Source organism: Papio anubis, chromosome 3, assembly GCF_008728515.1.
Source record: "Papio anubis isolate 15944 chromosome 3, Panubis1.0, whole genome shotgun sequence".
Taxonomy (NCBI): domain Eukaryota; kingdom Metazoa; phylum Chordata; class Mammalia; order Primates; family Cercopithecidae; genus Papio; species Papio anubis.
In genome coordinates this window covers 119,912,463-119,928,107 of record NC_044978.1, presented here as the reverse complement: position 1 = coordinate 119,928,107, position 15,645 = coordinate 119,912,463, and the positions used below count along the sequence as shown (strand labels likewise).

At 40.2% G+C, this 15,645-nt stretch overlaps 1 protein-coding gene across 1 annotated transcript in view; it reads left to right on the top strand.

The window, feature by feature from the left end:
- SCARB2 (scavenger receptor class B member 2) overlaps positions 1–12,891 on the top strand; it is a 56,182-nt gene extending 43,291 nt beyond the window's left edge. Inside the window, exons 8-12 of the mRNA XM_003898733.5 lie at positions 1,519–1,637; positions 3,029–3,102; positions 5,230–5,281; positions 8,244–8,402; positions 9,871–12,891. Of these exons, the coding sequence (XP_003898782.1) occupies positions 1,519–1,637; positions 3,029–3,102; positions 5,230–5,281; positions 8,244–8,402; positions 9,871–9,909 (443 nt within the window). The 3' untranslated portion in view covers positions 9,910–12,891. The remainder of the gene's footprint in view (positions 1–1,518; positions 1,638–3,028; positions 3,103–5,229; positions 5,282–8,243; positions 8,403–9,870) is intronic.
- Positions 12,892–15,645: the final 2,754 nt, after the last annotated feature.

The window sequence follows — 15,645 nt, the reverse complement described above, 5'->3', positions numbered from 1 at the left end:
GTGAAACTCTCCAGGATCATCCTCCAGTGTTTTGAATTCTACAGGGGAACATTTTGGATAACAGGATGAGTGAGTGTTCTGGAGTCAGGCAGATCTGGGTTTGAATCCTATTCTATTTGTTGGCAAATTGGCCAAAGTTTATTAAGGAGGGTTCCAGACATCAGTTTTCTCATTAATAAAATGGAGGTGGTTATAGCTTCTTGAGGTTGTGTGAGAGTTAGAAATAATGTATGTAAAACACTCGGGACAGTGGTCCTTAATAAGCCATCAACAGATTTTAAAAATACGTTTTCGAGGTCATTATAGGTCACAAAGAAGGAAGTCATGATTTTCTGGAACTGTTCAGCAGTAAACAGCAAAATGCATGTGCATGTGTGATGTGTTCCTTGAGCCATGGGCTGGTGGATATGTAAGCAAATTTAAATAAGTTGCCGATAAGCTCCTTTCTCCAAAAATATATTGCCCTGGCAGCAATATTGGGTCCCTCTCTTCTTTTCAATAGCCAGATCAAGAATAGGTTTCCTTAGTACCTTGTTTCCCTATTTGGTTATATATATATATATACACATTAAATTTATAACATAAGCACTTATTTGGTTCTTAAAATGAATAGGAAAGGAAAAAAACCCAGAATCTTTGTGATCTGGTTAGAGGCTGGGTGTATAGCACAACCACAACCAGGCTAACTCTTAAAAAATTATATAAGCCAGGTGTGGTGGCTCAAGCCTGTAATCTCAGCACTTTGGAAGGCTGAGGTGGGCAGATCACTTGAGGTAAGGAGTTTGAGACCAGCCTGGCCAACATGGCGAAACACTGTCTCTACTAAAAATACAAAAAAATTATCTGGGTGTGGTGGCGCATGCCTGTAGTCCCAGCTACTTGGGAGGCTGACGCAGGAGAATCACTTGAACCCGGGAGGCAGAGGTTGCAGTGAGCTGAGATTGTGCCTATCTTTGGTTAAAAAAAAAAGAAAAAAAAAACCACCACAATTTTTTTTTAAATTTTAGAAATAACAAGAAATAAAAAGCCCACTTACTCCTAGAGAATTGTAGTTGAAACTAGTGCTTTGAGGTACAATACCCCTCATTCACTTAGTATTCTGCTGTCATAACCTGATGGCTAGCTGTCCCTGGGTAAATTTTGTAACTTTTGTGAACCTCACTTTCTTCAAATGTAAAGTGAGGCTAATAGTTCTAACTTCATTGGGCTGCTGGGAGCATTAATTAAAATAATGTATATGAAGCACTTTAACTTCTGTAAATATATGTTGAAGAATAAATAATTCAGCCTGAACTTCAGTATATAATGAGGAATAAAAAATTGGGGGTAAATGAGATGTCAGAAAATGAAGTATAAATCCTGAACTAGGAGGTAAAGAATGGTGTTTTAGCCTGCCCAAGTTAATTTATATGTAGCTTTTAAATTTTTCTTTAGGAACCAGGCTGTGGCCAGGAACTTTTACATTCAGCTTAGATTTTAAGAACAGCATCATTCATTTCTGTTTTCCTTCAAACGCAGGTGCACCCATCATTATGTCTTTCCCACACTTTTACCAAGCAGATGAGAGGTTTGTTTCTGCCATAGAAGGCATGCACCCAAATAAGGAAGACCATGAGACATTTGTGGACATTAATCCTGTGAGTACATACTTCCTCCTGGTAAAAGAGCATATGTTTTATTCTGTCTATACAGTGTTCACCAGTTTAGTCCTGAGCCTTCTTTAAAAACATCCTTACTTTCATATACATATTCAAGTGGGAGAAATTCACCTTAGTGCTGGTGGAGGCAGTGTCTCCTAGCCCTATAATTAGAAGTCTGAATTGTGTGGATTGAATAGCAGAAATACGAGCAAACCTGCCTTTAACAAAAAGCAACAGTGAAAACTCAGTTATTGGAAACTACTGAGATTGGACCCATGTAACCCAGTCAATCTTCTGTTGCTAGCCTTGGACCTCAACATATATTTATTTCTCCCCTTGGGACACAGATCAAAAAAGTTAAAGATGTCCCTTTGCTTCCTCACTGCCAGGAGTATTTTGGTTGAAATATGAATATGTATATTAACTTCAGGCACTTTTGGCAAACTTCTTTCTACAGGTTATTTGAGAGTTTATTATCTTATTAATTATAAAGGTATCAGATATACATAGAGGAGACATACATATATGTGTGTGTGTGTGTGTGTGTGTGTGTATGTGTAATACACATTTAATCCTGTATTCATAGAGGAGAAAAACAAAAACCATGCTAACCATGTCTTCATTTTTGGAATTTGAACATTATAGACCAATAAAAAAAAAAGCAAGAACATTCTTCTGGCACAGTATTTTATGGGTACTTCACACTCTTAGCTACATACATTGCATTTGTATCTGAGAAACCATTGATCTTATGCTCTGGTGAATAAGATCGTGTGTGGGTTTCTCCCTGTTCTCTCTTAGCCATCAGCTGATCAGTTCCCTTGGATCAGCCAAACTGTTAGCAGTGCTTGTCACCAAGGGGTGAATGCAGTCTTATAACCTTAGTGCAAAGATGGAGCTGCCCTAAGGAAGATAAGTGCTGCAGTTGTCCCCCATGGCTGTGCTAGGTGGGCCCTATACTTGGATGCCACTCTCTGGCAGTGACCACCACCCTCTGCTTAGCTCTCTGGACAACTGCCTGGAAATCCAGATGTGACAGGCTATCTTTTGGGTCTCCTTCCTGTTGGAGTCCTTCTGAGGCTGTGCTACTCAGAGTGGCAGCATCCTGGGAGCTTGTTAGAAATGGCCAGTCTACTGAATCAGAGCCTACATTTTAACAGGATTCCCAAGGACCCACATTCATACTCATGTTTGAGACACATTGGTGTACCAGCCACCTAATACATGGTTCTCATTCTGTTCTGGGGATCACTTTTACTTGTTTCCACTCTAACACATGGTAATGGTCACCTTGTTTATCAGGACCACACAGAAATGGTGCTCTATTGAAAAAGTTGTTTGCAGTTTAATAAATCCTAATGTTTCCTTTTCACTTCTCTGATTTGCAGTTGACTGGAATAATCCTAAAAGCAGCCAAGAGGTTCCAAATCAACATTTATGTCAAAAAATTAGATGACTTTGTGTAAGTTTTGTTTCTTTCTATGGAGGAGACAGCAGTTTTGCTCCATTGCCCTTCTGGTGGGGTTGATGGCAGGAGGAGTACAGCCTACTTCACCTAAGTCTGCTCACCCCTGCCCTTCAGGGATGGGGCAGGATCAGCATTTTCATGGGTGCCTTGGTCTTGGAATTTACTTGTTGTATTTAATCATACAGTTACAGAGTGCTTCCCATGGATCAGGTATTATTCTTAGCACCTTATGTAGATTCACATATAACCTTGTATTGTCCCCATTTTACAGATGAGGAAACAGAAGCAGAGCGTTTAGGTAACTTGCTAGAGGCCACACAGCCTTACTGTCTAGTCAACTTTTACCCACTCCACTAAGCCTTTCTCTCATGCACCTTGACTCTCTTGGTGTATTAGGCTGTTCTTGTGTTGCTATAAAGAAATACCTGGCTGGGCGCAGTGGCTCACGCCTGTAATCCCAGCACTTTAGGAGGCCAAGGTGGGTGGATCACGAGGTCAGGAGATCGAGACCATCCTGGCCAACATGGTAAAACCCCATCTCTACTAAAAATTCAAAAATTAGCTGAGCATGGTGGTGGGTGCCTGTAATCCGAGCTATTTGAGAGGCTGAGGCAGGAGAATCGCTTGAACCAGGGAATCAGAGGTTGCAGTGAGCTGAGATAGTGCCACTGCACTCCAGTCTGGTGACGGAGCAAGACTCTGTCTCAGGAAAAAAAAAAAAAAAGAGAGAGAGAGAGGGAGGGAGGGAAGGAAGTGGGGGGAGGGAAGGAAGGAAAGGAAGGAAAGAAAGACCTGAGACTGGTTAATTTATAAAGAGATTTAATTGGCTCACAGTTCCGTAGGCTGTACAGGAAGCATGGTGCTGGCATCGGCTCAGTTTCTAGGGATGCCTCAGGGAGCTTTTGCTCATGACGGAAGATGAAGCAGGAACAAGGTACATCACATGGGGTGAGCAGGAGCAAGAGAAAGAGGAGGGGAGGTGCCACACACTTTTAAATACCAGATCTCATGAGAACTCACTGTCACAAGGACAGCACCAAGGGAATTGTGCTAAACCATTCATGAGAAATCCACCGCCATGATCCAACCACTGCCCACCAAGCCCCACCTCCAACACTGGGGATTACATTTCACCCTGAGATTTGGGGGAAAAAGTATCCAAACTCTATCACTCAGAGACTTGAGACAGAGTCTCTTCCTCTTCCCCTCTCTCTGTTCCCACTGGTCCCACTTGGGGCCAACCATAACTCTCATTTGTATAGTTATAATCTCTTGAGTCTAGCCTTACCTCCCCATGCTGCAACTTAATTTGGATTCCAAAGTATAATCTCCTGCTCAGATTTTTCAATGGGAATTTTTTAGGAATGAAATAAACAGGATGCAAAACTATGCATAATTATCTATCTATAAAACTTGACTTGTTTACCTCATTGAATTTGCCAGATTTAATACCAGGTGTCATGGCTTTTTCTAAGAAGTAGATGTGGTTTACAAGAATGCATTTTGTCATCTGTGTGTGTATTTCTGAGGCAGTATAATTTAGTAGTTAAGAGCTGGAACCTTAGAATCAAAGTGGAATTACATTTCTGGCTCCATCACTTACTTGTAGTGATCCTAGGCAAATTATGTAGCCTCTCTGAGTCAGAATTTTCTCATCTGTAAAACTAGGACAGTAATACCTACTGCATGTTACTACTGTAGGAATTGAGTGAGATAATATCCCAAAAACACCTGGCACAGAGCTGGTATGTGGTACGTGCTCAGTTGGCTCTTGTTGCAAAGACGGTACTTCAGTGGCCTAGTTACAAAACACTCTGAGGAGTGACAGCTTTGTTCTGTCAACTGGAGCCTTCTCTGATGACTCTAAGGAGAATAGTAATCATTTTAAGGAATCTGCCTTCAGTATCTTGTGTTTTGATAAATGTACAGCACTTGAATTGCTAGACAGACTGGAATCTAACTTGTAGTGTATATGTTTGCAAAGATAACTAAGAAATCAGTAAATTCTGGGTAATTTAAGAAATAAGTGTACTGGAATCTTCATATAAATGTGTCTGTCCAGGAAAGTGTGCCATTGTGATGAGGATGTCTCTGAAACAATCTCATCCTTTATCTTTGTAGTGAAACGGGAGACATTAGAACCATGGTTTTCCCAGTGATGTACCTCAATGAGGTAAGTCCTGAGACAGAGGGAGCCACGGGTGCTTTCAGACTCAGAAAAAATCCATTATGATGTCTACTGTTGTAGTTATGTGTAAGTTATGACAAAAAGGCAAAAGATTTTTAAAACCTGTTATTCCTCTGAAAATTTCACTTAAACGTTCACATGAATCTGCCTGTGTCTGAGAGCTGATTTGGATAAATGACGGAAAGAAATTTTCCTTCTCAAGAACACTATTTGGGCAAAACTCCCTTTTGGGGAGCTGCTCATGTAAGAAACAAAAACAGGAAAATGAGCCATTGGCAGGCATTGTTGAAGCAGGGAAATAGCTCACACTCAGATAGATGCCAGCTAGACCTTTGTCTCCTCCTCCTTTGAAACCATGCTGGTTTAAGACACCTGTGGTAAATTCTTTTCTGAATCACATATCACGTTTACTGTAGTTATCTCTCCTCAGTTTCTCCTGCTTCCACCCAGCTTGAGGAAAAAAACACAGGTTTTTTTCTTCAACGAATTCTTGACTGGCAAATTTCTACTTTTTATTGTTTTTCTATTTCCTAAAAATACTTGCTGTTTGTAGAATATCGAATAACAGAGATTAGCAAGAAAAAGAAAAATTAAAATCACTATTCACAAAATCTGTGTCAGCCTGATAATATTGTTTCTATTTTATTTTACTCAATGTGTTGTACAGTTTTTTCCAATAACAACTTTAAAAGGTAATCTAATGTTTTACATTTTATAAAACGTGTGCTCTTTATAGAACTCTTAGAAATTTTTTAAAAAATTGATTTAAAAAGTAAATTACTGCTAAGTCCCTCTCTCTCAGAGACAGGTGCAGTTCAGATGTCAACTCCTGATATTTTCGTGTTCTTGCTATTACATAGCTGAAATCATATGATAGATACAATTTTATATCTTTCTTTCTTCATTTAGCATTATATTGGTATTCACATTTACAAACTTTTAAGGGTTTGTGATTACAATTCTAAGATGAGGCTTTTATTGTTTCATAGGAAAAATTCAGGCAATATTTACCAATTCATAGGATCTCTTTGCAATTGCTCCTGGATCATCCATGTTCCTGTTTGTGGGCAGGGGCATGAAAGTAGGTCTTTTTGAATATGCAGAAGGGCCCTTTTCTGCCCGTTTCTGTTAAGTTGTGGCATATTTGAAGTCCTTCCACCCCCAACTTCTACTTCGCTTTTTTGTGAAAGACTAGATTAAGTCCAGGTGTGTGGAGTGGAACCTTGTATTTTTGCTGCCTCCTAGGAACAGCTTGATTATTCTCTTCTCTAGAAAAATAAAATATTAGACCTGGAAGTGACCTTGGAGACTGTTGCCGCACCACCTTTTTACCGGGGAGGAAACTCTAGCCAGTTATTGGAAAAACTGTCTTAGAACCCAATCCCCTGACTTGGTCCAATGAAAAAAAAAATTTTTTTTTTTTTTTTGAGTTGCCGCACCACCTTTTTACCGAGGAGGAAACTCTAGCCAGTTATTGGAAAAACTGTCTTAGAACCCAATCCCCTGACTCGGTCCAATGAAAAAAAATTTTTTTTTTTTTTTTTTTTTGAGACAGGGTCTCATACCCTGTGCAGTGGTGCAATTTCGGCGCCTGCAGCCTCGACTTCCTGGGCTCAAGTGATCCTCCCACCTCTGCCTTCCAAGTAGCTGGAACTACAGGTGTGTGCCACCATCGCCGGCTAAATTTTTTTTTTCCTGAGATGGAGTCTAGCTCTGTTACCCAGGCTGGAGGGCAGTGGCCCAATCTCAGCTCACTGCAACCTCTGCCTCCTGGGTTCAAGTGATTCTCATGCCTCAGCCTCCCAAGTAGCTGGGACTAAGGTACCCACCACCACACCTGGCTAAGTTTTGTATTTTTAGCAGTGATGGGGTTTCATCATGTTGAAACTCATGACCTCAAGTGATCTGCCCACCTCGGCCTTCCAAAGCGCTGGGATTACAGGCATGAGCCACCATGCCCAGCCCCGGCTAATTTTTGTATTTTTGTAGAGAGGTGGTTTCACCACATTGCTCAGGCTGGTCTCAAACTCTTGAGCTCAAGCAGTCTGCTTGCCTTAGCCTCCCCAAAGTGCTGGGATTACAGGCATGTGCAACTATGCTAGGCCTCCAATGCAAATTAAGCGTAAACTAGGCCAGAATTGTTGCTCATAATTTCTATGGAATTAAGCTCTTCAGATACCTCACTCATTACACTAGGTGGTAATTCCTCTGCTCTGCACACACTAAGTGTCATTCTAGTACATTTCCTACTATCAACAGTCTCTGGAATTCTGGTTAGCCCACAGCTTCGCTGAGCACTTTCTGTAGAGGGCCGTGGTCCTGATTATTATAGATGTAACCAAGAAAGAAATTATACTTTCCACATACCATTTTTGGAGTGTTTCATTTATTTATTCATTTAATCAGCCAGCATTAATCAAGCACCTACTGTGTGCTGGGTGCTATACCCAATGTGGAGGTGACTGAGGTTAAGTCTTGCCTTCAGGGTCTTCCCAGTCATTGCAAGACAGACAGTTACAATGCAGAGTGCAAGGACAATGATGGAGGTGGAGAGTGAGATGGAAACTTAGGGAAGAGGCCTTTGACTAGGCCTGAGGTAGCCAGAGAAAACTTTTGGAAGGAAGTGATGCTGAGCTGATTTTTAAGGATGAATTGGAATTATCTGACATAAAACAAAAGATGATACCGTCTCAGTATTTCTGAATACATTTTACCTCCTTTTTCCAATCTATTTTAAGAGTAAAAAGATGTCTTCAGGAGAAGACAAGATATTAATGAATAAATGTCCCTTCTGATTACTCTGACTTATAAATGGATTTTCAGTATATTTGGTTTGCTAACAGGAGGAGATTCCCAAATTGTATTAAATAAAGGAAAGATATAGCAAAAAAAGGTTACACACTGGATGTTTAGTCATCAAGGGAATACTATTTTCTTGCCTCTCCAGAGTGTTCTCATTGATAAAGAGACGGCGAGTCGACTGAAGTCTGTGATTAACACTACTTTGATTATCACCAACATACCCTACATCATCATGGCACTGGGTGTGTTCTTCGGTTTGGTTTTTACCTGGCTTGCATGCAAAGGACAGGGATCCATGGATGAGGTGAGAACTGGCTGAAGGAACTTCTTCCTTATTGGATAACTTTACCTGAGGAATTCAACTGTACTTCACTGAAGGGCTGTCAGCTGGCTTATTAGGATGAATTCTGGGATTTTGTGCTGGGCATAGTGATTTCATTCTTATTTTACTGTTGGACCAAATGGGAAACAAAGGAAGTATGTCAAAGAAGGTGGAGGGATAGAATGTTCCATCTAGTATTTGGGGAATAGAATCTCTTTGGATATATCCTCTGGGAGTTAACTTTACATCTTTGAAAACAATAACCTGAAAGAAAAGGAAGAATATATAACAGTTACACATCTGATCTTTGGTGTCAGACTGCCTGAGTTCAAATCCCAGTTCTGCCACTTAACAGCTATACGACCCTAGAAACTGTGCTTCAATTTCTTCATCTGTAAAATGGGATAATAAAAGCCTCCCTTATGAGTTTTTCATGAGGATTACATTATATAGTAGACATAAAGGACTTGGCCCAGTGTTAGCATATAGTAAGAGCTCAATAAAGGATTAAGTATTATTAAATATGATAAAACAGCTCCAAGATTATAGAGCAAGGCAGGCAGGGCCCTGCTTGGAAGGAATCCCTGATGTATTCGAAGATACCTATGATTTAGGTATCACTGCATAATAAATGATTGGAACATGGGCATACTTTCCTGGAAGGTTAGGATAAAGAGTTGGGTTGGCCTCTCCAGTGACCAGCAGCCCAACCAGGAACCTGAATACCTCCAATGAGCCTTTTCTGTAGAAGCCCTTCTTAAATTTTCTGCAACTTCCTTTTTTACAACAGAGGCCTTTTTTTCCTCCAGTTTCCTCAACTAAGTGTCCGAGGCAAATGTGAAGTAGAAAATAAATAAGTGAAACCATCTGAGTAAAATTAGCTGAATTTCCCTGACTTCCATATTCTTCCATTATTTCTCTTATCCCATGCCAGTCACTTTAGCTTGAATTAGCTGTGAGGCAAACTATTTTGCCATTTCTATGTGTGGATCTTCCAGTCTGACTTTGTGCAGTCACTGAAATTGTCTTAAGCACAAATGAAACCTCATGGAAATGTTAATTACTGCTCCTATAATTAACCTTCCTCATATATTCAACAAGCAAGCAATTATTGAGAACTACTATCTCTGAGACACTATTCCTTAGTAGGTTTCAAACCAGGAAGCAGGCAAATTCCATAGAGTCTAAGTTTTATAATCCAGATCAGCACAGAGAAGGGTACTGCTCTGGTATTGAGGGTGAGAGTGGTCAGAAAAGGCCTCCTGAAAAGGTTAGGCCTGAATCTTCAAGAACAAGCAGTAGTCCAATAGGGGAGGTAAGGGGGATGAGCCACCTTCCTATAGGTCTCTCCTCCTTCCATGCCCCCACTCCTCACCCAAACTTTTCACACTGGGGAGAAGTTTCTGACAGGAACACCTAACTTCTTTGTCTTCTCTCTTCTGTGTTTCAGGGTACAGCGGATGAAAGAGCACCCCTCATTCGAACCTAAACATTGCCTTTGCTTGGTGAAGAAACCACGTGAGCTGTCCTGACCTGGACCATGACGTGGGGAAACCCTCCACCTCCTCGCAGGCTTGTTGCCTGTTGAAAGAAGGGAAAAGACACGGCGCTGGCAAGTGATAGGAACATTCTGGCCAGAGGTTAAAGAGCAGGCTGACATGGCTGGCCATTAAGCTTTATAAAATCATGTGGGCTCTGAAATTGTTTTTTTATGTGTCTAGCAAGTATTTAATAAACCCATGTATAGTAATTTTGTTGTTGTTGGGTGCTGGTAGCTCCAGAATTTTGTGACCACTGTTGTGGGTAAAATGTCTCTGCATCACTTGTTAATGCTACTTGGTCTAACTTTATTCAGTATGCTTCATTCACCGAACTTTGTGCTCAAAATGCGTATATACCATTTTATGTTGTATTCCATCATTTCACTTGCAAAACAGAAGTAAATAAGAGTTCGGGACCCAGGGTAAAATGGTAGCTTCATCCAGTATATCATTCAAATGCATCTGATTTCTAAAATATTACATATTACATTTTATGTTGATCTTCAGTTCATAATTCCTCCAGGAAAACTCAGTCTTCCAACTACAATAAAATACTGGGTAGAATCAAATAGGAAAGGGGTTGGGTGGGGCAGTACCCATGAGTTGATAGTGATAAGCTTCTAAGGATTTTTAACTTATACTTTTGTGAACGAAGAGAATGCATAAATAATGTCGGTGAGGATAAGTACAGATATTTCATGTAGAGTAGAATTAAATGCTAGTTATGATGCTTGTGGATAGTTAACTGTTATTTTTTTAGTCAAAATGATTGTGCTGTGAAAAGATGCTCCTGAGAGAATGTAATGAGTAACTGATTTTTCTTCCTGAGTCACCCTTGCCAAATATGATACTGTATTAATTAATCTAATATTGAGTGATTATTTGTAAAATTATGAATATGGGAAATCCATTTATCTACAGCCTAAGTTACACATAAGTTTCAGAAAGTCTGATTAGACTAAAGAGACATTTCTTCTGGGAAAGCCTTCTTGGTAATTTTGAAATTCTTTTTACAAGTTCTTTCCTCAGATTCAGTTCTTTCCAGTGTTTTGTAGCTCACAGTCACTCACTGAATAGAAAAACGTGTGCCCTGCACTTCCTGTGACAATCATTTTGCTGACAGAATGATGGATGTTTAAAATATTGCACAAAGTACTTTAAAGAAAGGTCTGTTAGGACCAGAAGCAGAGACACCACTTTTCAAAGGACTTCTTGGTTTCAGCATAACCGAAGGCAGGGAATTGGGAGCCACCATATGTCACAGTGTTCAGAATTCAAGCATATTTAAGGGCATTTTCTTTGATTCTCAAAGTTCACCATTCATTTTGAATTAAGAAGCCTATGCATTTAGCTGACAAAGTGCTTACAGAATTTCTTAACAACTGAACCACTCGAAAATATTTTTTTTGTTTAAAACTAGATTTCAATGTAAGCAAATGAAGAAAAAATATATAGATTTCATTTCCATAGCTTCTTATCCCTGTATTGAGGTAATAAATTGTTTTACTGACAATTTTTCCTTTTTCTACACTAAAACAATATGTGATATGTTTCCCCTCTTGAAGAGGCAATTCATTAAACTCTCAACTTTTCTATAGAATCAAGATAGAAACTTTAGATACTCCAACTCACCAAAATGTAAAAAAACTAAGAAAAATATTGGGTCTGCAATAATGCTAAATATCTAGATTTTTAGAATTTATAAATATTTAACTAGATAATTGGGCATGTCTTATTTATGCATGTACTTATCCATACTAATAAAATGGACACGCTAGTGCATACTTATTGGCTTAGTCCTATTATCAGGATAGAATCATCTGTGAGGATATTTTAAATACTGTAAATGATAACAGTTAATGATATACACATTTAGACTGAGTTACACACTGGCAGGGAGACCAAAAACATATTACTTCCATACTTCTGTCATGATTCTTTTTTTTGAGACAGTCTCACTCTGTCACCCAGGCTGGAGTGCAGTGGGGTGATCTCACCTCACAGCAACCTCTGCCTCCCAGGTTCAAGCAATTCTTCTGCCTCAGCCTCCCAAGTAGCTGGGACTACAGGCACATGCCACCACGCCCAGCTAAATTTTGTATTTTTAGTGGAGACGGGGTTTCACCATGTTGGCCAGGATGGTCTCGATCTCCTGACCTTGCTAGCCACACACCTCAGCCTCCGAAAGTGCTGGGATTACAGGTGTGAGCCACTGCCCCTGGCCTGTGTCATGATTCTTAATAGTTACTTGGTTAAAATCACATTTGATACTATCCTTCTGAAAAGTCTGAGACAGACGTACAAACTACAGTCAAAATTATAGCTTAAGAGGAATGAATGCACCTATTAGGCTTTAAGTTAAAGATAAATTATTTCTCATGCTTATTCTCTTGCGGCAGTTATCTGAGAAAGACCCTCAAAGGCTTTGTGATTGTAAGCACTGTCATGATCACAGAATGCAAGCTTCTGGTACCATGATCCTCAACTTAGGAAGAAACCAAGACAGAGAGCTTAACTCACTTCTCTCAGGGAAAATTAGGAGTTGAGCACAGGACAGGAAATGGGCTTTGTCACTTTTAGCTCCAGGCTTTTCCAACCAGATTTTATTTCCTTATGTTCTAGAAAGATCACTAATGGTCAAGTGGAACAAGCACTACACGACTAACCCCTATTGGGGTTTTTAACTTAAGGGAGGCTAATTTTTCATTTAAATTGCTTGAGATATGAGTTCTGCAAAAGGTGGTCCGTATCCTTGGCCCTCTGGGCATTATCACTAAATTGCTTGTGCCTGTTAATGAGAATACTGACCAGAATGCTCTTCATGTAGCTCATACAGTTGGTTCACTTCATGCGGTTCTTGACGTGTTTATTTCTACCCTTAATGCAATGAAATGTTTCACTAATAAAAAACCACTTTATATAAAATTGCACTAGAAGTTATATGTCATTGGATGTCCTGTTGTTTATGGAGTTTCACTGGAAAGATGTTCCTTGACAGAGGCAGCCCTGAGTCACACACTTGGACCATGTCTGATTTCAGCTTCGCTGTAGTGGACGGTTACAATCAGCCTGACAAGTTCCACTCCAAGCAGTCCCACACTCTGCTTTTCTGTCTTGAGTCTTTCTCAAGAGCCCTTGAGAAAGTATCAGGGAGTTAATAACCCAAGGCAACCCTCAACTAAATGGGGCAGGAGTCAGTCAGCTGATAGATGTTTCAATCCTCAGAGGACCAATTCTCAGGCTTATTCCACATAGGTCCTCAATTAGGGTTGCCCACAGTGGTAACTACTTTCTGTTAGTGTTTCTTTGTTCCCTGTCTTAATCGCCCAGCCCTTCAATGCTGCTTCCCAAATCATCCACCTGTCGTAACATCTTACGTCTGCTTATCTTAGGTCTGCTTCCAGGTACACCCAACCAAAATGCAGATAAGTCCACCCAAAAGGCTCAGTGGGATCCAAGAGCTATTGGAGAGGCACTGGGTGTTTTTTTTTTTTTCTTTTCTTTCTCTCTTTTTTTTTTTTTTCTTTTGAGACAGAGTCTTGCTCTGTCACCCAGGCTGGAGTGCAGTTGTGCAATCATGGCTTACTGCAGCCTCGACCTCTTGGACTCAAGTGATCGTCCTACCTCAGCCTCCCTAGTAGCCGGGACTACAGGTGTTCACCACCACACCTGGGTAATTTTTGTATATTTTGTAGAGACAAGGTTTTGCCATGTTGCCCAGGCTGGTCTTGAACTCCTGGGCTCAAGCAATCTGCCCACCTCAGCCTCCCAAAGGGCTGAGGCTTTTGTTTCTAGGGATATTTATCTACGGTACTATCTAGGGTACTAAAGTTATTAATTCCAAACTTCATATTACCTTTAAAACCTTTCCCATCCCAATACTGCAACTTATTTTTGAAATCAGCAAATCCAGAAAAGTCTTAAAATATCTAGCTCAGTGTTACAAATGTCATGTATCAAGGACACTTGATCCCTAAGATATATACTTCCTAGGAATCCTAACTCTGCAGCTGGTTTATGTCACAGGGAAGCTCCTTGTACCTATTTCTTCTTACTCAAGGTAGTTAGAGACACCTGGAACTTTGTAACATGCCAAGCCTGATTATTTCAAATCAGGGAGTAAGAAAAATCCAGAAAAAAATTTTTTTAAGCAATAAGGTATGTTAAAACATAGCACTAAACATCCATTAGCACTAAGAAAACAGTATAGGATGAGTGGTATAGAATACAAAGTATAAAAACATGTATACACATTCAGCACAAGATAAAGATCCCATTTCCAGTAACTATATTTTTTCATTCAGTCAAGTTTTTATTTTTAAACACTTTTGAGGTATAATTTACATACCATAAAAGTCACCCATTTAAAATGTACAATACAATGATTTTTAGTAAATTTACTGAGTTGTGCAGTTTTAGAACATTTCCATAACCTCAATAAAATTCCTCATGCCAGTTTATAAGCACTCTGTTGCCAACCTTAGCCCCTGGCAACCACCATCATCTTTCGGTCTTTGTAGATTTGCCTTCTCCAGACATTTTATTTAATTATAGAGTATGTGGTATTTGGATCCTGGCTTCTTTCTACATTATACCTAAAAATGTGTTCAACTAATTTCATTAAGCACCCACTTTATGCTAGGCACTTTGAATATAAACTAGGCTACTGGTTTAAAAGAGATCTGTGGATCTTACAGTCTAGTGTGGAAAACAGTTACCAAATAATCATACAGATGAAATGTAAAATTTCAACTGAGTTTAGTGTTTTGGGAACAAGACTAGGAGCTGGAGTTAATTAAGCAAAGCAAGGTCTTTCAGACAAAGGGAACAGGACATGCTCAAGGGCAGGAGGAAATGCGGTTACTACAAGTGACTGAGAAAATGGCTGCAGTCCAGAGAGGGACGAATGGTGGGAAATAAGGTTGGAGAAAAAGGCAGAGGCCCGATCATGTTGAGTCTCATTAAACCATATTAAAGATTTGGGTATTTTGGTACGTCTTAAGACCAATGGGGAGCTATTGTGTTTTCAATTGGGTTGTGGGAGGAAGGTGGGCAAGTCTGTTTAGAAAGGCCCATTCTAGCTGCAAGATGAAGACTACAATTGAAGAGAATCAACATGGATGCAGGGAGATCAATTAGGAGCTGTTGTGCTAGGTCTCCATTGGCATGCAAGATGGGTCTTCCGGGTCATCAGCTGTCATACACCACCCTTCAGGGTGAATCCACAAAGCTACATAGCATGGGCTAAGGAATGAGCTTCACTGGAGGAAATACAAATTTACAGGGCCAGGAAAAAAGAAGGTACCATCCTCATGTTATCCCATGGAGAGGTGAGCCAAGGCCCACAACGCTGTTTGGTTTCAGAAGAGCACGTCCTCCTCCTAGTCTCCTTTTCTATAGGGCAAGCTTGAAGAAGTCTCGTCAATGGGGGAATACACAAGATGCTGAGCAACAGGCAGTTGGATTTGGAGTGCCAATGGTTTACAGGAGTTGTCTGGAAATGCGAGCTGTCCATGGAATGTTAAAAATCTCCACTCCTGTGATGAAGAAGGCGCCAGTCCCATGGGAACCTGAGCTTGGGTGCAGCCTTTTCCCTAGAAGGAGGAAACCCCAGCCACAGCTAACTCATTCTGCAGGCAACCAAGAATGAACTGCCAAGGTCACAGAGAGTCTTGCTCATTGTG